Raw genomic sequence first — 27,249 nt, forward strand, 5'->3', positions numbered from 1 at the left:
ATAATATTAATGCATTGCTTGCGAAAATCTAAATGTGCAAAATGTTGGCCCGCACAAAGATGGGAGGCGCTGTTATGTAACAGCCAGACGAGCATCGGTTTGACACCATTGTTTCATCTGTTATAGCCACTGCGTATCAAAAAAGCAACGTCGAATTATGATGTTACGCCTTTTGCTTTTTATAGATGACAATTACAGCATGACCATTTTCACGCTAGGGTTGTTGGATAGCCTGTGCATGTGAGAACCTATATTCTCCTCCGTGTATCTACTGAGAAAATTACAAAACTGTTAGCTACGACTGCAGGCTAATGTCTTGCTAATTGGTAATGTAATGAGCCAATGAGTTTTTAGATATCGATATTGTTTCTGCCATCTGGCCGACCATGCATTTGGATGTCCTTTCTCTACGTCTTGAGAAATAAATAAAATAGTTGTGCATGGAGTTATACATTAGTTACTTTGCAGAAGCCGACCTCCGCGATTTCACCAATGTTGCCTGATGAAGAGCTCACAAACAAAGAGACGATTGGGTCATTAACCGAAAGTACTAAGGTATCTTCACATTCGCTGGTCTTCATATCCTGCTGACTTTGGCTAGGTGAAGCGCTGCAAATGCGGCGTGCAAGTGATATCTCTTTAATTTCCATTATATTGTCTTACCGCTGTGGTTTGATGAGTACGAGCTATTGTTGTCATGGCAACCATATGTTTCCTCCCTCTAACTGTTTCCAAATTTTGCTGATTGGACAGTGAGTTGATTAGTGGAAGAAATAAAATCACTGTTCACTAGCCACCCATGGCTTGTGTTGTACGGAACAACTCTTTCTACTCTGTATCAACTCTTTCAGCTATTTTTAACTGTGACCATTTAATTCATTGATTTGCGGTTTCAGTGATCACTGATACTTGACGTTGGCATTTCACACATCCATTTTACAGTTAAGGAATGACATCAGTGATTCAGCTCCGCTTAATACCAACCTGGATAAGTTCATGACCTCTGCTTTTGATACGAAGACTGCTAAACCAGAAACTATTGTCACTTGTGTCAGCGGAGGCAGGTCAGGCGCTCCAGTCTCTCCTGACCAGATGTACAAATGTCAGCATTGTGGCTTAAAGTTTGTCTCAAATTCGTTAGTCTTTCAACATCAGAAGTTGTTCTGTACATCCATTCATCCGAGTAAACCGGCTCGCAGTTCCCGGAATCAGCTTAAAAAACTTCTCAACAACTTTGGTGAGTTTATGTGGGAGTCATTGCGCTTCTTGTAGCATCTTAATTTGATTCCCAGTGTAACATATGACAGTGAAAGGCTGCTAGATTAGTTGAAACATTTTTCAAAGAATAAAGTGAAACCGAACAGTCTCATTCCTTCTTTAGCTTGTTAAAAAAATTGAGGTATTTTGCAAAGTTTGGTTGGTTAGCTTTATATTAGTTTTAATTTGAGGTGAGTCTGAGCCGCTATGACATCATAGGCTTAATCATCGTTGGAATCCAGTGGCGTCAGATTCTCCAACAATCTGGCTTCACTGGTTCGTTAAAGAGATTACAGAGTAAAAGGTAAACAGGTTGCTGATTGGCTATGTTTACTTTTATGAACGAATGTCTTGTTTATTCTATAGAAGTTGACTTTGTCAGTTGAAGCAGAATGCTTTTAGTATAACGAAACAAATTATGCAAGAATGTGTAACAGTTGACTATCTATCGCTTCTAGCTGTGGGAGAGTCTATGAAATCATTTGTTTACAATAGATATGCGGTTCAGGTATTGTGAATTTTCTGTAAAATTAATTGTCGATTATAGCATAATATAGTTATGAATGTATGGCACATTATGTTTTTGTCACGGGTCATTATCAGTAATCATTTTGCTAACTGCCCACTGTTTGTGGCTGTCGTACAAGTCATATAATAGAATATTTGACTAACAAAGAGATGTTTCTCTCAAAGTTTACTAAATATTCATAAAATTGTTACTTTTGTTTGCTTAATTAATGTTGGCGTAATTTGATTAACTGCTATAAATATAAAAAGTTGTGGGGAGAAGAAACACTTTTTCACTTTTCTAGGTATTCTCGATAACATCTTTCAAACTTCTGTTTCTGCCTTTTTTGAAACTTTAGAAGGAGAGTTGCTAAATTTATTTAAAAACTGGGCGATTGATTGTGTATCGGTTAAGAGTTCAATAGTAAAACAGAAGACAGGATTGAGCTTAACCCTTAGAAGCTGTAAGACATGGGGTTGATTGTAAAATAGATTGAACCATATCTGCAACATGTCTAGAGTATTTCCATGAATTGTCAGACGTCTTGGACAACAGGCACTCTGTGTACTGTCATATGTATGTGTCTATAGACTGTCCATAAATTGCCATTTTTACATCTATACTCTCAATCTACCCATTATTGTCATATGTCAAAATGACTGCTTTTTAATAAATTGAGAAGCTACAAATTGATTCAACTTTAATGTAATGGTTAAGATTTCTTTCTAAACTGTATTTTATTTGCAGTAATCTTTTTTAGCTGTTTCACATTCCATTAACCTTAATAAACAGTATCTAATTAACTTCTGGCATTCTTAGATCTGATGATAGTGTCCACAAACTATAAATGAAGAACGTTTTTTAGTTTCTGCTAAAGTTGTCACGACCTTATGACAAGGGTTGGTTACACTATTCTATGAGATATGATTCTGGTTTTGTTTATTCGAAGGTATAGAATGTGTTATGGGATTTCTTGAATGCGAGCAACAGAATAACAAAGCAGAGTCTACTACGGAAGAGCTTTCTGAATCGGAGAGATCCGCATCAGGTAATATTGGCTATTTCAGTGAGGTAACCAGCGAGTCTGTAGACCCACTTGATAAAAAAAATGGCTCAGTACCAGCACTCAAAATAGAATTTTATTCAATAATTCAACACTAAAAAGTAGTATGAATAGTAGTTTTTTTTCGATTTCAGCAGAAGAGAAAGTCAGATAGAGAGATTGTAACCAGCTTTGAGTAGAAACAATGATGGTGGTCAGTAATATTCTTATTAGGGTTTTTTTACAAAGATTCTAGTGACTAATGGTTGATAAGAAAACATAGTTTGTTTAGCATAGATACTACATGACGCGACCTTGACTTCTTACAGCTAAATACTGTTGCATCTATTAGGTAAAAAATACAAACCTACAAAAAGGAAAGCCTCTAATCTGAGACAGTCGTCTAGAAAGATAGTGTTATTGTCTTTTAAACAACTTGACCTTGGTAACCTGACAAACTCAGGCAAGTGAAAAGGTCTGGTCACTCTAGTCACGTAACACCTGCACTGATTACACGATTATGTTAGAACGTAACAAATGACCTTAATAACTTCATCCCAAAGCCCTTGAACTTCTTGTTAAAAAATTAATAAAATGAACAAGGTTTTTTTGTTCAACATGCAAGCTATCTTAATTTATGGTGTTATAAGTCGTTAAACTGCAATTAATCGTGGAACAATTTCGTCAGACCAGGAATTTCAAACTGTATGATTTTATGACAATGCACTTCCATCTGATTTCAAAGCTCTTTTCAGTCTGAATGCGGTGTTGTATTTATACGTCGCTTTTATTTGGTTAGCAGCAGAAGACGAAATTGAGACAGAACTAAGAGCTAAGTCGTTAGCCATGTTGGAAACTCTACCTCCACCTGAAATGAATGGAGGGAAGTTCACCTGCACAGACTGTCAGCAGACCTTTAGCGGTATATGGGTGCTGAAGGCTCACAAAGAGGAAGAGCATGGGCAGCTGCTTCCTGAAGTGTAAGTTCATCACCTACTGTAACAACTATCATGTAGTGTCACTGTTATCGTGTCTGCTTATGGCATGTTCTGTTTGGATGGTTCTGTGTTGAGTGTTGATTTGAAACGGAATTTATTTATTTACATAACATTGCTAACAAAAGTGAAATATTTTAATATGGGGTTAACGAATAATATTACATTAAATTATATTGTTGATGGGGTATTGACAGACGAGTGGCGCTAAAATCTTTATTTGCAAAATGTTTCAAATCAAGTTCACCAAAAACTTTCCAAATACATTATATTATTTATGAAACCATCAAATTATCGATTTTTTATTTGAAAAATCATAATACAAATATCATCTCTTTTCAGAATTTGGATTTAGTTTAGTGAAAGATTCAACTGTCTCATTTTGTGCGCTTCTACAATCTAAGGTAGTTAATGCAATTGGTACATGGCATGCTATGATCCTTCTACAGTCTAAGGTAGTTAATGCAATTGGTACATGGCATGCTATGATCCTTCTACAATCTAAGGTAGTTAATGCAATTGGTACATGGCATGCTATGATCCTTCTACAGTCTAAGGTAGTTAATGCAATTGGTACATGGCATGCTATGATCCTTCTACAGTCTAAGGTAGTTAATGCAATTGGTACATGGCATGCTATGATCCTTCTACAATCTAAGGTAGTTAATGCAATTGGTACATGGCATGCTATGATCCTTCTACAATCTAAGGTAGTTAATGCAATTGGTACATGGCATGCTATGATCCTTCTACAGTCTAAGGTAGTTAATGCAATTGGTACATGGCATGCTATGATCCTTGGACTAGCTCTCTGGTGTTATTGGCAAATGCATCACCAGGGGTTCACTGAAGCACCGTGTTTTCTAGAGCAAAGCTATCTTTTCAATCTTCTGAAATTAAAATAAAATTAGTCACGGCGATTTCCTTCAAATTAAAATTGAAGACAAAATTATCATTAACTTCCAATGACACTGACTCAGGGCTTCACATGCTAATGGGTGGCTATCTTACGATTCCCTGATAACTTGCCCTCTCTCTACAGTTAAGTACTATTCGTTCGTCATTAAATTATTTATTTAATAAACCACAGACATACGTTATAAAATTGAGTATTCACCTGCTGTATTAAATTTAAGTTTGGAAAAAAACACTCTATTAGTTAAACTTTTTTTTCTCTTCATTTCTTTATAATTTAAAATTTTTAAACTGTACTCAATGAAAATTCTTAGAAATATGAATAATGGTATAGTTTTTACCTTATTCTGATTCTTAAATAAAATTCATGCAAACTTTTGTCAGAGTGAGTGAACAAAAAATCATCTGCTAGCTCAGAAAGGCAGTTTGGTAATAGGCGATAAAATATTCTGAATTTCATGCAATTTATCAAACGAAATTGCTGCGATCAATGTATTTAATTATATCAAATGCTTGATATCTTGACAGTTTTTCTGTTGCATAATCTATCGAAATAATTAATGTTTTCTGGAGCTGATGCTTGATGAATAGTTACCAAATCTTTGTTCTTCTGTAAGTCAAAAGACATGCGAAGCTTCTTACTTCCAACTCATCATCAAGATACGTACAAGCAATAACTTGCTCATCCGTTTCTGTTGAATAATGATTAGTATGTGCGAAATAATAGATGCTTTCTACCTATCCTCTTCCTTTATGTCCTCACATCACCAAGGTGTCCACACTATTCATTATCATAAGCAGGCATTTCAACAAATATAGTCTCACCAACTTGGCAACAAGATTTATGGTCTCGCAATGACAGCCTTTGGATGCCGGCTGTAGCTGTAAAATATAGGCTGTGGTGTACTTTTTAGGGTTATTTCAAAATTTGCCAAATTATACAAAAAAGAACTTCATGAGAAAGTTCACAAAACTGCAAACCACAATGACAGCAAGGTCTTGATGGAGGCAGGAGCTAACCAATTGGAAGCTTCTATCACTTCTTTACCAATCACGATGCAGACAACACAACCGATAAAATCTGAACCGGTCACTAGCATGGCGACATCAAGTTCTGGTGAGCTTATACAGCCGACTTCTATTGCCTGATGTAGTTTCAAGAAGGCATGAGACTCGGTGCGATGTAACCGATGTAACCTATATAGAGTTATACGGGTGTAAAGGTTACCATGTTTGCCTCTCTATGTTCGGATTGCTTCTAAAAAGGAGGAATTGTTTGTTGAAGAGCTGATTCATATCCGGTTAAATGCCTGCCTTCTTGTGACATCCTGTCTGCAATAGCGACACTGCATACGCAACTGCTATACTTGATAATAATTCTAGCATATGTCTCCTATTTACATTTCAATTTATCACGGGTGTGAGACATGACGCGAGTGTGCTCATCATTTGTTCTGTCGTGAAGGAAAAATAGCTTTATGAATAATTTAAACACGATTTTTGTTGTTAGTCAATAAGTAAAGCTTTTTCAAGTTACACTCAAGTCGTGATGTTACCTATATGTTTATAGTGCATGGTCTTGCTGGAAACCCTCTCAATCTCCTCAACTATTCAGCCATGAACTCCTGGCTCAATATGTTTCCCTTCTCCATGATGCCACCAAGCACCATGCTCAATCCAATGATCCCTCCTCAATCTATAAACAACATGGTTGCCAAAGCCCAGCCTTCAACAAGTTTATCCAGTCCACCTTTGATGATGAGCCCCACACTGGAGAGCAAACCAACAGCGACAAGGCAACACAGTGCTCCTGCCGTCAACTCTGCACAGGTGGGATACCTGCACTACGTGTATTTATTCTGGGTGGTCTTGCCTCTGGGCAGTTTACTTTTGGTGTACTCAAGTCTTTTTCAGTGACACGTGTGGTCAGTGATCTAAGTCTGCGAATTGGCAAGCATCACTATTACACAATGGTTCCGTGTTTAATGAAACTATGTAGCTTTGTTGCCTAGTAAATACTTACTACTTCACATTGTTTTAAATGGTGACTACTTACAGATATCACAAATGATTTACATTTGAAGTGTTTGTAAGATAATAAACATGTCCAGTAATTAACTCACTCTACAAATTTTATGAGTAGGTAGATATACAGTGTATATGGCTCTTCTTTATCGAAATTCGCTTGATTTTTCGAGAGATATCATTTTAGAAGAACATGGAGTAGTAAATAGAAAAGACTAGCTAAAGCTATCTTAGTTAATCGCTACAGGCTGGGCCTCTGAAGAGCCACCAGTAATTAGCCTTCTTCTTCAGAAACTTTCTGATCATCTAACCAGCTAATTAGAGACAGAAAAAACTCTAATCTCTCTGATAAGATATTATTTATCTGCCTCCATCTTTCACCGTGATCAGACCTCTGCCTGCTTGAGTGATTATGTTAGATTTGTACACAATGTTCAGTAAAAATGAACAAGTTACTTTCATAAAAGCTGAAAGGATCATTTCCAAAACAAATAACTAGCTTGCGGTTGTTATGTGTTTGTTCGATTTGGTAGTTAACTCCCGGTCTATTGTTATATTTTTATTTATTTTAGACATCTGGAGAGAAGAGGGCCCGAACTCGGATTAGTGATGATCAGTTGAAGGTCCTGAGACAGTACTTTGATATTAACAACTCTCCAAGTGAAGAAGCCATCTTGGAAATGGCGGCGAAGACAGGCCTTCCTGCTAAAGTAATCAAACACTGGTTCAGAAATACACTGTTCAAGGTATGCAAATCCTCCTCATTAGTAATTTGATAAGATTTTATACTTTCTCTTAGCTTTTGCCTAAATACTGTCCATTTTGCAGAAATAATTAAAAGGAAGACATTATACGTATTATACCATAGATCTATATTACACGGAGGGATTACAACTAAAGTTTGTCAATACAAACTAAAGAAGCATCTATAAATCAGTTAGATGTGAACTGGGTGGCTACGCTATTGCTAAGTCATGTGTAGATTTGTAATAAATATTATATGCACTACCTCAGTCGCCTGTCGCATTCACGAGCATTGACCGTAATTTATTTCTTAATTCCAATAAATTATATTTCTCATTACTGGTCTCCAAGAGCTTCCTTGCAATTTACAAGTGCTCGTGCATTGTTCCTTTCCTTTGCTAATATCAGTTCCCGGTACATGATATTTTTTACAATCCATTCCGATGCAAACCAAATATTTATTATATTAATTATGATATTTGGTTAATAGGTGCAGAATGAGTGGATGAGTACATCTCCGTGACATGCTAAAGCGCATTTATGTCGGATTGTACTAAAACAAAGTTCACTTTTAAATGATATATTTTTGCTTGACAGGAGAGACAAAGAAATAAAGATTCTCCATATAACTTCAACAATCCTCCGCAGACGACACTTAATCTCGAGGAATATGAAAAAACAGGACGCGTGCCAGAGAAATGCAAATCGAGCAGCAGTGAAAGAACAATTACTGAAAAAGCGCCATCTATCGCTTCTCTACCTTCTACTCCAAAGGATAACGTTTTCTCACCAACGACTCCACTCGCAATGACTGCGACTGATTCTTCAGCTCTGGTGAGTCAAACTTGAACGGTATTTAATATTCTGAGGATATAAAATATATTTGAAAATCTATAAATTTCTAAATTTTTTGAAATCTATTTGTATGTACGGTTGAGATGCAAGCCTGGAGGGTTTAAACAACACCTCATATCCGCGTTAGTTATAAGTTTGCAACTCCTGTCTATGGTGGAAGTTAGTTGAACTTTTGATTACGTGACCCGCTTGTATATTCCATCTGATTAATGGTGACAGTAGAGAATATGCTATTTGTAATGGAGTCCAATCTCTACTTACAGTATGTCTGCCTTAATGTTTGAACTCTTACCAGGCAGCCTGAATTTTGAGCAGATATTTGACTCTAAACCTTAAATAATCTTTTACATGACTTTTAAAGTTTTTTAAAGCATGTGATTTTGAAAGCAAGTAAAGCAAGTAGAAAGTAGAAAGTGAAAATTATCAAAAAATAAAAACAATAACGATAATGAAAATATGAAAGTTAAGTTTATCTGAATTTCATTTAGCCCAAGTTGAGCCGATTGCGACATCTTGGACCATGTGGCTTGTTTGTATTTTTTATCAGATTAGTAATGGCAAGAGAGATGTTGCCATTTTTAATATTATGCTTGGCAGTTGCTGGCAGCGCGAGATTTAAACATTTAGTCTATCATCAAGCATTTTGATCCACTTCTTTCAATATTCCCTTGACACAGTGATTGAATTACGGAGTGCTGTTTCCTTAACACTCTGCTTATTTGAACTCGCATGCACTTCGATTAAACAAATTCGTTCTTTTCAATTTTAACAGATATTTTCCTGAGTTTTTACTTAGTTCACATTTCTCCTCAATTCTAATCACATAAATAATAAATAACAATATATTTCTCCTCAATTCTAACCACATAAATAATAAATAACAATATATTTCTCCTCAATTCTAACCACATAAATAAGAAATAATAATATATTTCTCCTCAATTTTAACCACATAAATAATAAATAACACTATATTTCTCCTCAATTCTAACCACATAAATAAGAAATAATAATATATTTCTCCTCAATTTTAACCACATAAATAATAAATAACAATATATTTCTCCTCAATTCTAACCACATAAATAATAAATAACAATATATTTCTCCTCAATTCTAACCACATCAATAAGAAGCAACAATATATTCTTTCATAGAGCTAGAATTCATCAACTATTTGGCTTTCACGTCTAGACATTAATACTTCAACACGCTGTCCTACCTCATTGTTGCTGCGTAATTGCTCTAAATCGAGCTGATATAATCTGGAACTGTTTTAAACCCTTTTGTCAAGCTCCTTCATTGTATAAAACTTTCGTAGAAAAATGCAATTAAATTCTAAGTAATTCATTCAACCTTTGACATGAATTAAATCGTTTTGGGAGATTTACGATAATTCAATTTGTCATGTCAACCCGTCTACCCGTCGACCCGTATACTGGGTGGACGGGTGGGTGTGAGAGCTCCGCTTGCTCTGGCGCATATTGTAATATGAAATGATTTCTAAATGTGCTGAATATTCAATGATGTTTCTTTGATCTTGGTATTTCTCTTTCACACCATGCGCGAAAGAAAGAATAGCCCTACACTATAGGTCCCCACTCTTCAGCCAGATGCTTAAGTAATCCATCAATACATTATTGATGGATTATTGCCATTGTTTTTGTAGATATTTGTAAACTAGCAATAGTTTTCACCCAGCCAGAGGCCGAACTCGGTTTACTGCGTATATCAAATGAGTATGCATAGATAATTTTCTCAAATATTGATAGGTGGAGAGACACGAACCTCTTTTATAAAAAAAACTATTCGACATTTTAAAGCAACACAAAAGCAGTTTCATTAGTCATTCACTTGCTGTGAATAATGGGGACATAAAAATTCACCCACAACTATGTTACCTCGGAAACTCGGACATCAATAATTGTGTTTAGTTCCTTTTTTCCTGCGCATACTTAATAGCACTACTCGAAAGACGCTCAGCGTGTTGCGTATCATGTTATGTAACCCTTTGATGATCAGCTCATTGATCTATGATTGATTTCAATACGACTTACTTGATTCAACCTACCTCTCTATTTCTTAGCATCATCGGTAACACTTAGACTTTGCAAAAGAAGCTCTGGATTGCATAGGACTTGATGAAAGGTCTTGTTAGTTCCTACACAAGGCCGAGGCCATTAAGCCACTGCACATTAGATATTTAATTGCTGTATGAGCTACTTCTACCTTACTATAATAACAGCCATGCTTGTTTGTCTGTCGGAAGCCATGCTAATAATTTTAAAAAATAATTGCTTCATACAGGAATTGAACCGGATATTTGGGTTTGAAGCACGCGTGCTACCAATGAGCCTTCAACTACCTCGACTTCCGCCACTCGACTACGGCTCATACTACATTTAAGAATAATTGTGCGCATAGCTATTACACTTGACCATCTCTCACAGGACTGCCAGCGTGCTAGTATAGATAATTAGAAAAGGTCAATTAGTTTGTGGTGTTACTGAACCACCTTGCTGTTGTGGCCATTGGTTTAAAACCCGCTCTCGTTTCACTTTCTCAGAAGTAGACAGTACATATAGTAGCTCGTATTTTTTCCGCTTCATCTTTTTTAGTTTGAGAGTTCATTAAAACTGAGTGTAAAGAGTGAAAATAGAGAAGAGGAAAGCGGGATGCATACCCCGAGCTCGAGGCAAGACGACAAGAGTTTAGACGGAGAGGCTGTGTATCCAACATCCAGTTATGATTTGGAAAGTGATCACGAAGAGGCGGAGCTCATGTCTCCCGGTAGCCCACGAACATCTATGTCTAGTGAAACGCAAGGAGCGAATATGTTCTCTAAAATGTTCAGGTATGTTCTTTACACAGAAACATACTGAGAGGGCATTCTGGGATTACTGAAGCCTCAAACTAAACCAGATCGTTCTTGGATTGACTTTAGCTTTTATTAAATCAAATTCAAGCTTTGAAAAGTAAGTTGATTTGTACATTTAACTTGTAATCATTTAAAGGAGATTGAATATATAGTAAAATGAATTTCCTCTTAGAGATTTTCACTCTATAATTTTAAACAATGAACTTTAATGATAAAAGTTGGCTTCGTTATCAGTTAGGCTAAATTTGTCACTGCCGGGTAACACTGTATAACATTCATGAAAAATTAACAACAAAAGTATTTATATTCAAAACTATTTTGTAGCCTTGCCTAGTTGCTTGCAATAGTTATTCGAATACCTGATACGTATCGAAGCAGCCTGAAGCATCTTTCAGATCGGTTCTAGAACCCTGACCATTACGAAGCATATCTGACTAATGGCTTGTGGTTATTTATAGCACAACTTCCTTTTTGGTACAGAAGGCTCATTAGGAGCAGGTGGTCACACTTATCTCACTCTTCCACGCTGTCACGTGTCAAGTCTTTTGCTTTTTAAATTATTTATCGATGAGGTTATTGTATTGTATGTTGTGACGAGCTGCGGAGGAGTAACAGTTATCTAAGGTTGTGTAAGAACAAAACATTAAATGGCGAGATTTAGTGTGATTACGCTTCTATACGGTCAGAAGCTCTGAGCGGATTGATCTTTGTAGGGCCCTGGACAGAAAGTGAAAAGGCTCGCTTTAATGAGATTTACATTCTGCTTTGATATGACATTACGCGTGTGATTAAAAATCCTAATTATCTTGGTTATGGCAAGATTGTTCCGATAAAAAGTCAGCCAGCTCTCACTATCAGCCATGCGTTTATTGATTATGTTAAATCTATGGTAATGGATACGAACTCTAAAAAGTGAAATTCGTTAGGATGTACATAGAGTGATAGAATGGAGCGTGGTCTCAGAGATGGCTTCTAGCGGATGACCTGTTATTACACAAGTCTTGCCTGCCAGTCATAGATACTAATGATGCACCTATGTGCCTGATTAACAACTCATTGCATGCATAGTTGAATACCGTGTGTGCGTTAGGCAGTTAGTAGGCATCCTGTATGATGTTACTCGTTGACCACCCAATTTTTACATTTTAATTAAATTCATTCTTGCTTTTTACTTCCCCCTTTTCTATGAGCAACTGATTAAAATTCCCTATTTGGGATGAGAAGCGCTCCCTTGATGTAGCTGATAGTTTTGGCTAATAAAAACTTGGGTGGTCTTGATAGACAAGTCTTCTAACTAGAGACTAGTTTCAGCACTAGCTGTTGTAAGGAGATAGGTTCTAGTTCCACCAATGATCTAAAGCAGTGACTCTCAACCTTTTTTATTCAGTTCCCCCTTATGCCTTTTCATAAATTTGATTCTCCACGCACTTTTAATTCACATGGCTAAAAACAACCGATACAAATTATAATCTCATTTTATTGTACATATCTAAACATATAACAACATATTATTAAATTTATACAGCACGCATACAACACAACAATACATGATCTTCGGCATGGCGGTGAATTGGTTTATGACTAGGTTAACTTACTATCCAATCAGAATCTGGATGGATGTGTTCACATATATCTGGGTTCTGACTAGTAGCTCATTATTAGTAACTAGTGTTATAAATAAAACCAAAATGTTGAATGGTCAAACACAAACTCACACGGCACTGCAGGACATAAATAAAAAATGTAACAAATCAGGCACCTCTCTGTTCCCCCTGTATATTCAAATTTATACCCTAGGAGGGATTCCTCCCTGGTTGGGAACCCTTGATCTAAAGACTGTCTCATGAAGTGCTTTTTTCCCTTGCCCAGTTCATCCACATGTCATCCACAATATCCACATGTTCTGTGGTGACACTTTGTGACACTGCTGATAAGCAGCCATGTTGAATGCTTGGCATAGGCTACTGACCACAAGATGATATCAGCGCTATTGTTACACCTCTATTGCTACTGTTTCTATTGTTACTATTACTATTGTTACTATTTCTATTGTTACTATTGCTACTGTTTCTATTGTTACTATTACTATTGCTACCGTGTCTATTGTTACTATTACTATTGTTACTATTACTATTGTTACTATTACTATTGCTACTGTTTCTATTGCTACTGTTTCTATTGTTACTATTTCTATTGTTACTATTACTATTGCTACTGGTTCTATTGTTACTATTACTATTGTTACCATTACTATTGTTACTATTTCTATTGTTACTATTACTATGGTTACTATTACTTTTGTTACTATTTTTATTGTTACTATTTCTATGGTTACTATTACTATGGTTATTATAACTATGGTTACTATAACTATTGTTATTAATACCACTGTCACTATTGTATTTGTAGTGGATCTCCATACAAGTTTCACGAATACTCAAATTCATCTTCAACAAGCAAAAGGGCAAACCGGACAAGATTCACAGATTTTCAAATAAAAACACTTCAAGACTATTTTGAGCAGAACGCATATCCTAAAGATGAAGAGTTGGAACATTTGTCTCGAATTTTACAGCTGCCTAATAGGGTCATCGTTGTCTGGTTCCAAAACGCTAGACAAAAGGCTAGGAAGGTGAGTCGATAGGATATTTGATTTGAAATAATTCTATCATAAATATGGCCTGATTTAAAAATAGAAAGTAAAACAAACATTCAGCACCTGTATTGGTTGATGCTGCTTCAGCCGATGGCAGAGGTTATATAATCAGATTTTTAGAGTCTGAGATGAGTCGTCCAGTGGGAGGCTAATGCTTTACTGACCTCTAGCCCACAGTTTGCATAATACTCTTTGACAAATAAGCTTTTATTGTATTATATTGCCTCAGGTAAGGTGTTGTTAGGAGTTATTAAAAGCCAGGTCTGCTCTTTCTCTTTCAAGCAAATGTGGGTTTTTTCTTTATATTGTACTACCAGTGTATTTAGATATCAAACTTTTCTAAATGTGAAAGGAAATCCTACAAGGTAGGAAAATCTTTATCTTGAATCCTTCTATAACACCTGTATATCAAGTGACAGTTTTGGGGAAGGCTTAGTTTGACTGAGTTGAAAGGTTTCACTTGTTATAAAGAGATGATCATCAGCTGAAGGTGTCTGAAGCTCAGCAGGGTGGCTAAACACTATTCCTCTAGCCATAGTTAAATCTGTCTATAGTTCATATTTAACTTTTAAGCTGCTGTCTGTAAGAGCCTATATGTAATCATATATAGGTCGCTACGGAAGTTCCTGCTGTGACCTATATAGAGTCCAGTTTACATACTCATATCTTTATGATAATAGGAACTCTACGTTTCTTGCTGCCAACGGATATATGGACATAATCATAAAATCAGGGCATCTATTACTATTTACGCTTTTTAATTGTAACAAAAGGTTTTGCTGAGTAACAACTGCTTCTATCTGGTTGGAGCAGGTTTCATTTTGATGATATAATCATAAGTACCTACTACCATTTGGCCTGTATGGTCGATTTATTAATTACGTTGAAGAGTGGAAGTCTTCCACCGTTGCAGGTATTAACATGTTAGAAGGTAATTGCTGGTGGACTTTCAAAGTTAGCCTTCATATCGCTATGGTTTCAGGTTTATGAAAATAGTCCATCCGGAGGTCTAGAGGCTACAACTGTAACCCAGCAAACCAAAAGCAGTTACCCTTGCAGGAAGTGTGGAGTCGTATTTAATGGTTATTACGAGCTGGTGAAGCACCAGAAACGAGTCTGCATGAAGAACAATGTAGTGCCTCTGCCTTTTGGCAACCAGGTAAGGGAAGGGTTAGTCCCAGTTTTACTATAATCGAATTCATCGATTGCCCGTGTTCCTGAATTATACTCCGATTAACTGATTGCTGTTAACAGAGCTAGTGACTCCGCTGGCCGCAAGTATATATGAGATTATATGCCTTGAGCTTAGCATTAACTATTGTAATTTCTCGTCACTCGTGGAAAAATCTGCACTACTTTTGGCTATAACTGTTTTAAGATAAAAACTATGAACTTAGCTATGTAACATTTAATTTTATAAGGATTAGTGGAGGGGGTCAGTGGACTGAATAGTGAGTGGAGGGTGGTCAGTTGACAGAATGCGCATTCGATAGTGGTCAGTGGACATTGAGTAGTTAGTGGACAGTAGTCAGCGGACATAGAGTAGGTAGTCAACAGTGGTCACTTTCCTCAGTGATGGCTGATGAAGGCAGACTGAGGTTAATACATGTTTGACAAATAGGCGTGACGTGGGCGGTCATGTATACGTATTGTCGAGAAAAGGCGGACAAAAAGGGTCTATTTTAAAAGATGTCAAAAACATTCAGAAATTTCTAATTGTCATTTATATCTAGTAATTAATTATTTGCCGGCTGAAGAGCCTCGTCAAAATACTTGGCAAGCAGTGCCTAAATTCGGTGAAGCTTTTGATGAGGCCCTGAGATAGAAGACTTGATTGAAACCCATAATGCTATTGGCAGTAAAAGTGAATGTAAGCCAGGATTAGCAATCATGAAAGGTTTGTAAAACTATTTGACTCCATTCTCAACAATACTCAATTAAACCTTCACTGTCCCAAAATACCCATAGTGCCTCAAAATACCCATCGTGCCCCAAAATACATTATTAAGCTTTTCTGCTCATTTTATTATTGCTGTACTGCCAAGAGGTGACCAAAGTTTTAGAAAGTATTATAGATCTAATATTGTAAAGTTCAGAGCTAGTCACATTCTATGACTAGCTCAGTGGTTTGTAAAAATGGTTAGACAACTCCACAGTAATCAATTGGTTTTATTGTTCTGAAGTAGCCCACCTTGCCATAACTGTTATGTAAGATGAATAAAAAAGCTTCATTCCATGTGGTGTTTATTGAATGTGGTGCAATTGGTTAAGACTTGAGAGAATAAAAGAAAGGACTCACTGGTCAGATTGTTGAGCAAGCCATAATCTAATAACAAGTAAGACACTCTGGCCATATGAAATGTAAAAAATGACAAATTTATACCACCTACTTATTAGGCAAAAAGTAGTTTAACAGAAAAACAGCTTAATTAATAGAATAACTCAGAGCTACCTTTTAACAAATAATTAAAAAGTAATATAAAGTAAATATATGTAAAGTAAATTATATATGTATATATATATATGTATATATATAACATACCTGTCATGAAAATTATATATATACATGTATATGTATAATTTTCACGACATGTCTGCTTCGTGAAACCGACCTGTTGAAAACTGTACACTTTTCAGAAAGTAGAGTGCTGTTAGTAGTAGGCCTGACTACTTATCCAATATACGTATATAGTATATAGTATATATATATATATATATATATATATATATTGTAGCAAATATAACATTGTTACTTATATATATTACTTTATTACTTAAAATTATATATATAATTTTAAGTAATAAAGTAATATAAATATAAGTATATACGTCTTTAATTTTAAATTATAACTGCAACATCACTTACTTTGCTTTGTTTTAAGAAGTTTAAAAAGTTGATTTAATTCTGTTGCTAGGATACTCAGCCTGAGCCATCGGCATTGCAGGAGAGGAAAGAGCGAAGTTTTGAAGTCGACTCCGAGCCTATCGTGGACATCACTATGAAGCAGACTAACACAATTCATGGTCAGTATTCACATCGGCCTTTGACCTCTTCTTTGCCTTACAAAACTCTACAATCTGGCAAAAGCTCTCACGAAGAAAATAGTGACATTATAGCGAATAAGACAGTGTCAATGCATCTGCTTTCACCGCTTGCTCACAAAGAAAACATTCCTTCATTGAACGACAGCGTTCACCGGCATTGGCTTGTTGATGCTTTTACTTCATCCACCATTGACGATGACTTTTGTGCGTCGGAAGAGGCTTGTGATATGCATAAATTCGTTCGATTGGAGTATTTTAGCCAATCAGATGAGGAAGAGATGGATGTGACCTCACATAGTCAAGATGGGGAAAATGGTACATGCTTGTTCGTGTGTGTTCATTTCATATCGTTTCATTTCACTTTAGCTACATATGGCTGTTGTGCCGCAGCATGCAAAACCTTAATGCTTGCCACGTCGTGTGTTTGTACGATTGGATTGTTGTGTTCGTGTGGGCATACAATATCACGCTTATTCACACCAGCTGTTCAGTTAGTAAATTGGTATTCTGTTTAACTGTTGTGAATTATTTGTTGTTATACTTTCGATTGTTTTGTTTTCTACGATGTAAATATTCGTTTATTTTTTTAACAAAGATATAATTTTTGTACAATCCTTGTGTTTTTTTACCATGAAAATAGAATTATGCAATTTGTCAAACATTTGATTTATAAACGAGTTCACGATGCTTACAGTTTTTTTATTTGGCAGTCGATTGTTATAGGTTCTACATCCTCTTCTAATACCGCCACAAAGCCCACTCTGGAGCCTGCACTACCTACGAGCACCGTACCAGATATGGCTACATTGATGGCATCATATAGTCAAACCTCGAGTATGAATCCCCTCTTTATGCTGCCGCTGCCCGGGATGCTCGGGCCAACGCAGTCTAACCTCTCTATGCAGAACGCCATGAAGGACATATACGAACAATCATTCAAGAAATATCTAGGTACGTATCATGTCATGTGTGCCTTTACCCTATCATTACAAGACCGCAAGCATATGAATATTGTATGTGATATTTATATAAGAGACAATCTTACTAAAACATAGCTACGTACAGTAGATGCTACTCAAAACTGAACCTGTTGGTGTTTAGTGAAGTCTCGCTAAAAGTACTTGGTAAGCTGCCATTCCTATTTCCTATAGATTGGAATCTCAGCGAGCACAAAGATTTGTTTTACTGTTAAAACTCAATTACTTTTTATTTAGACCAGCGTAAATAGTATGGCATAATTTTATATAATACAATTTTACTTTTATATTCTTTATTTTACTTTTATTTTTGTCTCATGGTCTAATTTGCTTTGAAAGGCATTGAAAGGCATTGATCGGTAATAATATAGTTCATAGGTATCTACCGTTCTACATGTATATAAGGTAATATAACTCTGCATTATTTTATGTAATGGGATTTTCATGAACTAATATAATTTCACATAATTTTAAATAGCATAATCTCATATGCTATAACATAATTTTATATAATATATCATACTTTTATACAATATGGTATATAATATAGTATATGTTGTATACATATGTACATTAAGTTAGAGCAGGATTTTGGGAATTAGCTGATATTGCTAAATATTTATACTAACTTCTAATTCTATATATATTATTTGCTCTAGAGTATTTTATATTTTAGTGCAAATATATATATATATATATATGTTAACTGCTGTTTGTCGTGTGTTTACAACTCAACCAGTTGAATCAATTTACTATAGCTGGTTATTTTCTCACATTCACAAACTTACATGTAAGTGGGCCATAAACTTACATGTAAGTGGGCCATAAACTTACATGTAAGTGGGCAATAAACTCACTCAAAAGAGGCTAGAGATTCTGATTGCTTGCCACAAAACTTAGGTTTTCCTAACAACCCACTTTTTTGTAGCTGGTTGACATCTATTGCAATTGTAATTGAGGCTATTGGTAAACATATTGTCTATACACTGTATTACAAATTCCCGTGTTGTTGATAGATTTTAAGCTAGATATGCTTGAGTTTGAATTAACTCATCTTTCTGCAGAAGATAGCCAACGAGGGAAGACGCCGCTGAGTACACAGACTAAGTCGGAGCCAACTCTGAAAACAAACGGAGAAAGTACAAATGATTACAATCAGGCTGCAGGTGAAGCGCACAAGGTAATACATTTAGCTGACGATAAATCTCACCTACAAAGGTATTCTGCAGCTTCTAGTGTTGGTGAAGAAGAAGGCAGTCTGTGCGGATCGGATGAAGCAGTTGACAACGAATCCCTTAGTGAGTCAGGACGATCAAGAGTCGCTCAACTTAACGGCAGTGGATCACAAAATAAGAGATACAGGACTAACCTGACCAACTTGCAAATTCATATCATGAAGTATGTCTTCAAGGACTACAAGACACCGACAATGGCTGAATGTGAAGTCCTTGGCCGATTCATCGGTCTGCAGAAGAGAGTCGTACAAGTTTGGTTTCAGAATGCTCGTGCCAAGGAAAAAAAGAGTAAACTTACCCAGGGCGTCGAAGAAGATCCTTTAAGTACAGAATGCATGAGGTGTGGAGTTGTCTACTCTCCTAAATACTCTATCCAGGAGCATATCTTTTCTGCCCGACATATAAATCAGCTGAGGAACAGCTTCAATGGAAAGCTGACAGAGTGTGACAGAGAGGCCATTCGGAGGCAGGCAGAGGTAAGGACTTGCTAGACGCCTGCTGCTGCCATCTTGGTGATTGGCTGTCCCACAATGCACCACCCACCCGCTTACCCGCTTATATGCTTGACAATGCCTAGACACGTGTCAATACTTCTATTGTTATCTTGTCACTTGAATTCAGTCTTGTTTGATATAAACAATCTATTTTCTGCTTAGATTTATGCGATGAGAATGCAAATAATGTTCAGTATTTCTTTTCAACTGTTTTCTTCTTTTAATTTGCTTGATTCCTTTCTGATTTGGTTGCGGTGTGATCCCTGTAATACGCTTGCTCGCTGGTTGCTATTGGATTGCTGCATGATTGCTCTTTTCACCAATGCTGTCAAAGTTTATTTTATTTAACGATTTTGTTTTCTATTGGTTCACAGCGCTCAGCCTTTTCCATTGCTATTGCTGAGCGCAGATTTAAAACCCTTAATAAACAACGCTTTCATGCATGCTTCTGTTATTTTGTTTGCTAGTTCTGTTGTATATGCCTATAGGTATCCATGTCTATGTTGTCATCTTGTGTTTTATTGTTTATATTTGGCTGATCGAGTGTTGAGATTGCAACTTTTTACTATGAATGGTCGTTGTAAATATCGGTGCACTCGCATCCTCAGGTGACTATACTGATATTCAATGTTTAGATTTTACTGCTAGCGTTAGTGTTTGCTGGTTAAGGCTATATTTTCAGAAAATGTAGAAGCACATAAATGTACTATCACTGTTATAAAGTTTTGTTTGTGTAGAGTCAAAGGCCGGTGCAGAACTTGAGAAGGGTTTCCAATTCAACTACAAAAAAGACAGATTTGAAGCTACAGCCACCTGCCTCTCCTGTTGCACTTAATGGTAAGAGAGAACCATCTATTGTGCTGCTAAACGCTTCCCCATGCACTCCATTGTGCTACTGTCAAACCTTGTATATGAAGTTAATTTATTCCAAGTTCGGCTTCATATAGGAGCAGATATTCCTACTTGAACATGTTGTATTTCGTTTAGTTTGATCCACACCCCGAAAAACCTATGAGTACTTTTTTAATAAACATTGTACACATAACATTGAAATATATTATATAGAGCCAACTAACAAACTGAAGGTAATATACTTGAATTATGTAAAAAAAACTAAATTAATCCATGTATATAAATCTAAATCTCAGTGTTTGTCATTTGTTGGTCTGTCATTTGTGTGTCCATTTATAGCAATAAAGTTGTAGTAATGAAAAATTCGCTTTGCCCTAGAATTGAACTTCGACCTCAGAGTCTACACACTAACACTAAAGTGCTACCCATTAGACTACGCGTTCATTACTATTGAATAATTGTGCACATACTTATGCACCTGCCAATCTTTTATGCCGATTGGATAAAATAGCAGGTTTTATGCTTCAATTAGCATGCTTGAACATCATGATTGCGTGAAAGATCGTGGTGCAATCTTTTTTTCTAATGCTGGCTTTAGAGCGACTGACACGGCTCTTATTGTAGCAAAGATTTAGACTAGCTTAAGTTACTCAGATTCATTGGGTAAAAAACTTAGCCAATTAAAAATAAATTTTCTATGCAAAAAATTTTTTTATTACTCGTTCAGCATGGGCATTCACCTAGTAATCAATAAAATAGTTTTTTATTGATTACTTCTATTAGAGACACACAAGCAGTGTAGACTATATGATGCATGGGTTCAGAGGTAATGATAGAGACATGCTAGATAACTTACTCTAACATAGACTAGGTGAGGGTGAAACTAACTTAGCTTCTATCTTTTCTATTTTTACATTTACTTTTGCATTTTATTTACATTTTAAATTATGAAATTGTGTCAATCAGAAAAGCTTCAAACGTTTTATAATAGAATTTACTTTATTTAGTGTGTCACATATTGGCTTTAATTTTACTTTATGTAGGATATTTCTTGAGTTGTAGAGATGTAGTTGTGTCTCCTGTTTGTGTTACATTTCATAGATAAAACACAGCACCTCATAAACCTCTAACGGCGGTCTATCGGGTTATTTACACACACACACACACCTACACCAACATTGGGTTTCTGCAACCGAGGTTGACCAATTTGGTTGCGCAGTTGTTGATGAATCTTTCCAAAACTGCTTTAGTGTAGGAATTGTCTACAGATTAGCATTAGCATAAAAGCTCAGCTTTTTAGCAACCAAATGTGTATAGCCATTGCAGCTTTAGAGTGCTCTTATATGTAAAGCAGGTAGAAGCGGGGACTATCAGAGCCAGCTGTCCAGAAACCTTTGGTCCACATTGAACCCAGTGAACAGCATGATGACACTCCCAGGTGCTACTGATATGCTTTCCTCATTTATGTATCCCAGCCTCCTTCAGCAGATGCCTTCATTCTTACCAAGTCTGCTGCCAGGTAAGACGACTTCTCTGTTCTCATCTGTTAACCAAAGCTAGTTGCTCCATAGACTTTAACTTGTGGTTAATATATGTATACTTTTATTGGACAGTTCGTAATCTTTTCTATAGAAAAATCTTCCACATTTAGTGCAGTCAAAAAAGTAAAATGACTTATTGATTTGATCATTAAAAATATTGGAAGTGAAATGATTTATTTCACGACCGACTCAGTTTAAAATACAAAATCAATTTAGCAACATTGGTGATTCTAACATAAAATTCTAATGTTTTAACACAGTTTAATAAATGTGTGAAATATATCTTTTTGTAGTCAACCATACGACAAAGGTAGAGAGTTACATAGAAAGTTTCAATGTGTGCGTGAAGAGTGGTATTTGTATGATTTGGCATGCCAAGCCATTTCCTATGGCTCTGCATTCATAAGATCACATCTATATCTATGGTCATGTTAGCATCATGCAGCCCTTTGCTCACGCCTGTCTGCAGCATTCATGCATGGTGTGCTCACATGAAGTTACCTTCATAAAAAATTTAGCTCATATCGATAACAAACGATTACAAGGAACCAAAATTTATTATTCTGTGACACTAAAAATCATGACATTGTGTAAACTCATTGTATTTTACGGTTTATTAGTCTTTATTAAAGCATCAACAGTTGCGTTGACGTGTAATTAACCTCCTGTGATAAAATGGTTAACTATCGTTCCATTACTTCGGGCTGGATTTTTATAACTACATGTATCTGAAAGCAGTTCAAAAAGAATATTTTATATAGCTACTTTTTTGATTAACTGTATCAAGTTCAAAGAGTAAACGTTTCTCACTTCTATTACTCATTCTCGATTACATCAAACGCCGTTCTATAGCCAATTAATCGCGTAATTATTATGTAATAAAAAATCAATAAAATTCCGATTTCAGACATTTAATCTTTTCTAACGACCCTTTGTTTCCTCCCCCACTTGTAGGTGGATTTGGGGCAACTGACCAAACATCTGGCCTCTCTTCTCTCTACAATTCTCTCGAGTTTGGGACACCACTGAGCCTACTGCAGATACCGCCCTCCGCTATCAGCTCTATCAGCAAAAAGCTCTCTGACGCTGATTGTTCTGTCGCTGAGTACACGCAGGATTGTTCGACTATCGACGATATATACAGAAGTTTTTCCGACGAGGACATCAGCATGATAAAAGCCACACATGCCGATGTTGGGTATGTACATGGGACTATTGTTGGCAGGCGTTATTCATAACTGGCTAATTATAGCCATCGACCTTTTGTTTGGTAGTGTCTGCCTTCACATTTTCTGAACATTAGAGAAAAAAGTAGTGTTCAGGTTTCAGTAGCAATTGCAATCATCCTTTCAATTGATAGTTTTTACAATATTTAAGGTCCAAAATGGTATGTAAGTTCTTGACCTCTTGACCTCTTGACCTCATTGAAGATGAACCTACACAAAATTTTAGTAGATTTTATCAGAAAGAATCAGTATTTTTCTATCATTTGTATTGTTTTTGATGTTTGAGGTGATCTGACTGCCAGTATATTTTAAGATTAAAAGTGACAAAACTACTTTCGGTAAAATGGTCAGAAGAAAATAGGTGCGAAATGACATCACTAGTTGCTGAACTTGATATCAGCTATTGTGCTCAAGTCTCTTTGCAAATATAGACATCATAATCAGTGTTACATGACTCTATTCTGTTGGTATCTTTTATAAACATCATAATCACACTTTCGCTTGATCTGAGGGTTTTAACCACCATCAAGTTTAGTCAATTTTAATCTTGAAACATCCTGGCAGTCAGATTACCTCAAACATGAAAAACAATCGCAAATGGTAGAAACATGCTGAGACTGATAAAATCTACTAAAGTTTAGCGCAAGTTGATTTTTAAGGAGGTAAAATAGTGCCTCAAGTATGCCTCTCAAATGTGGCTTGAGATGGTTTATGTTAGTCTTTACAGTTCACCCTTTTTGCAAACGTATGGTATGTTTAGGCAGGCTAGCCGATCAACCATTTTTTGCAGAAGACGAGGAAAAATTTTCACCTTGTTTCATCGTCAACTGTCTAGCGAATTGAATCCTGGAGTTATGTCCCTTTCTCTATACATGAATGTCGGCTGATGCACAGTTGGGCTTGAAGAATCATTTTGAACAAAGTTATGCTTTTCCCAGCTGTGTCTCAACTAAGGCTATGATTGAGTATAGGCCTGTGCCGGCTTCTAGCATTCTATTATAGTTGTTACTTTTATCTTCTGGTGTCTTCCATCAGAGTTGCAACAAAGTTATTCTCAGCGACGCTGCTGAGAAGAGTTGAAGTATCCAGCTTATCTCAACACACTTTAGCATTCCTTTTGTCCTTCTGAAGCATAATATTTATAGAATCGAACAGAAGGTTAATTTACATTTATGTTGGAGAGGAGTCAAAGTTGAAGCAGTTAGCTTTGTGAAAAGATCAGTTTTCTGTTGTAAAGCTCATTACCACTCCGCGTGAGGATTTCACTGCATTGATAGAATATTTTACTGCTTTGAAACATTCCAAGCGAGTACATTAATTTAGCGCCATTGCCAAATCGTCGTTGCAGAGCCGCGTAGTCATTTCCTGTTGTAGTTAGATAAGCCAAAGGTAGCACCCACCGGTGACAGGCCCAAAATTTAAAGGATGCTTGAATAATTCACTCTTTAATTCAAATGTGGAAAGAGCGGAACTGTATTAGGAGATTTGGAGAGTTTCAGGCAACTTTCCAGATACACATTTGTTTCAGTATGACATCTTTCACTCTATTGATCCTCTTGTTACTGGCCTCATTTTTATGTCTCTTATAAAAAGTATGCTTGTTCATTTCGAGTACCGCTTATTGAAATTAAAACAGTCACTGCGTTTCCACACTCCGCATGAGTTTAGAGTTGCCTGCTGCTGAAGAATTCACATCCTACCATTTCAACAATTCGGAGTTGCACAATATAAATCTTTCCAAGATTCGTGATTCCGTCAAAACAAAACTTGTTAAAGTCGACTCTTTTTCTCACAGCGAATGCTTTCGCACAATCTTTGTGAAAAAAATGGTGTCGAAAGCGTTCTAGTTGTACTGTTTCTATGGTTTGGAATGGAAGTACCTCCGAACCCATTTAAAGCATGGAAACACAGCTAATGACATTTTGGGCTCTTAAAAACCTGCAAACTGAGAACTAGTAATGCATAAACCAAATGAAACTTTGATTAATATTATGAGAGCCTGAAAAGGTAAATACGCTAAACCTAATAACACTGTTAATTCCTTCTTTAGGTATGCATGCAGAAAATGTCAATTCGTCTTTCCTCGGAGGGAGTCATGCATACATCATCAAATCACTTCCTCCTGCCTCATAGAGAAGAAACCATGCGGTGATATGATTCTAAAAATAGAACAGCTACAGTACACCTGCATGAGTTGCAAGGAGAGCTCGGCGAGCATAAAGGAACTCAAGAGTCACTGTTCCATGGAACTGCACAAGTACCGCCGGAGCCGGCTAAACAACAACAATAATGATGCAGAGGCAACTGCAACCAAACGACTTAGAATCGTCTGATTCCAGATTTATTGTTACGTACACATCGAGGTAGCTACTGCGTGCCGAAGCTTCCAATCATGCCTGATATTATTTCTACGTTAGTCACTCTGTCAATCAGTTTGCTACCACAAATTAGTGAGCCCCGTGCAGAGCATTAAAATGTTTTCTATTAATACTTGGTATCTACATGTATTTACCCGCTTTCTATTCTTCTTTATGCTATAGTCAGTCGATTTCTTGCAAATCATATTTCGCTGAAGGCTTTTGGTTAACAACAGTTCTACAAAAAAGGTGTATTTCAAGACAGTTTTTATTTTTCTATTTTGTCATTGCACAATCACCTTCTTGCGTATAGCGTATAGCGCCTAACGATATCAATTTTGGATTATACAATAGAGTTTAGATTTCAGTATATAAATAGATTTCTATCATCATTGAGTTATTGTTTTTAAGCTGTTGAGATGCGAGTTTTTGAGGAATATTTGTATATAACTTTAATACAGTTTTTTGGCCTATAATTTTCCATGAAGCTAAAGAGCTAGTGAATGATATTGAAGGATCTATGAACTAGAGCACTAGATAATATAGTAATATATTAATACTACATAGTAGTAGCATAAATAACCTCTAGCTCGGTTTGGGCCAACCTTTGACCCTTGACCCCTACGCGCCACCCAATTTATTGACAATTTATTGACACTAGTCTCCCGTAATGATACATAGTTGATACATAGCCACATATTTTTCTATCTATTCAGATTATGTTTGACCACACAACTATTGTTTTTGTTCAAACCTATTTTCTATGTGACCTTCTGGGGACATAATTCCTGTTTCATAATTTCTTTATCTAACTGTTACACTCCTAACTTGACACTGTTTGTTACGCACTAGAAAGATGAAGTGAGGCTTTGATGCAAGTCTAATAATAAAGAAGCCTTAATGCAACCTTCCGCTATTTTGTTTATATCTATAGATGGGACAGCTGCCTGATGCTTCATTAACTTTGATGTTCAGCAAGTGACTACTTTAAGAATTATTACTGTTACACAAATATATAAATGGATAGCTTTTTTGACAATGACAATGCACTTGACTCATGAGTATTGGCTTACATGAAAGCTTACAGACTTGTTACATAAGAAATCAATCAATGTATCTTTAACCAATAATTAATTTAATCTAAATAGATGCCCGCTGTCAGTTTTCAACAAAATTTGAATCCTACAGCAGCTAAGACTAACATGGTTTGAATAATTTTTTGCACGCAAAAAGTTTTTTCCAAGAATGGTGCTAATCTTGTATTATATGAAAGAACATAGCTTTAGGCAGCTCATCATTACATAATCCAAAAGGGTCATTGACAGAAATTGGCAGGGTGGCAGCATCAATTCCAGAAAACAATATTATATGAGAATAAAAACAGAATTTGTTTCATTGAATAATTAAAATTCTTGTTAACAATTAAACCACACACATGTATTTAAAAATATACCTAGTGGTGTTTTTTTCCTAAAATTGATATGGTTTAATCACCAGCTTGGCAATGCTGACAAGCTGTTGAATGCTACTAGCAGGAGCTCTCCCTTTTAATTGTTAAATTTTGTTCGATTAAAAATCTTCATTTCACATTAACCTAAATGTGCCACCATTATCAAAGTAATTAAACCGAGTTTCTAATTCAAATTC

The 27,249-nt window shown here is 36.1% G+C and overlaps 1 protein-coding gene across 1 annotated transcript in view; it reads left to right on the forward strand.

Moving 5' to 3' along the window:
* LOC137390641 (zinc finger homeobox protein 3-like) overlaps positions 1 to 26,502 on the forward strand; it is a 60,526-nt gene extending 34,024 nt beyond the window's left edge. Inside the window, 18 exon segments of the mRNA XM_068076968.1 lie at positions 469 to 555; positions 943 to 1,237; positions 2,715 to 2,813; positions 3,607 to 3,787; positions 5,632 to 5,834; positions 6,288 to 6,547; positions 7,315 to 7,488; positions 8,084 to 8,338; positions 10,966 to 11,195; positions 13,629 to 13,851; positions 14,858 to 15,034; positions 16,791 to 16,899; positions 17,644 to 17,871; positions 18,962 to 19,608; positions 20,364 to 20,463; positions 21,830 to 21,997; positions 22,974 to 23,217; positions 25,296 to 26,502. Coding sequence (XP_067933069.1) covers positions 469 to 555; positions 943 to 1,237; positions 2,715 to 2,813; positions 3,607 to 3,787; positions 5,632 to 5,834; positions 6,288 to 6,547; positions 7,315 to 7,488; positions 8,084 to 8,338; positions 10,966 to 11,195; positions 13,629 to 13,851; positions 14,858 to 15,034; positions 16,791 to 16,899; positions 17,644 to 17,871; positions 18,962 to 19,608; positions 20,364 to 20,463; positions 21,830 to 21,997; positions 22,974 to 23,217; positions 25,296 to 25,578 — 3,963 coding nt within the window. The 3' untranslated portion in view covers positions 25,579 to 26,502.
* Positions 26,503 to 27,249: the final 747 nt, after the last annotated feature.

This window comes from Watersipora subatra, chromosome 3 (assembly GCF_963576615.1).
Source record: "Watersipora subatra chromosome 3, tzWatSuba1.1, whole genome shotgun sequence".
NCBI lineage: Eukaryota > Metazoa > Bryozoa > Gymnolaemata > Cheilostomatida > Watersiporidae > Watersipora > Watersipora subatra.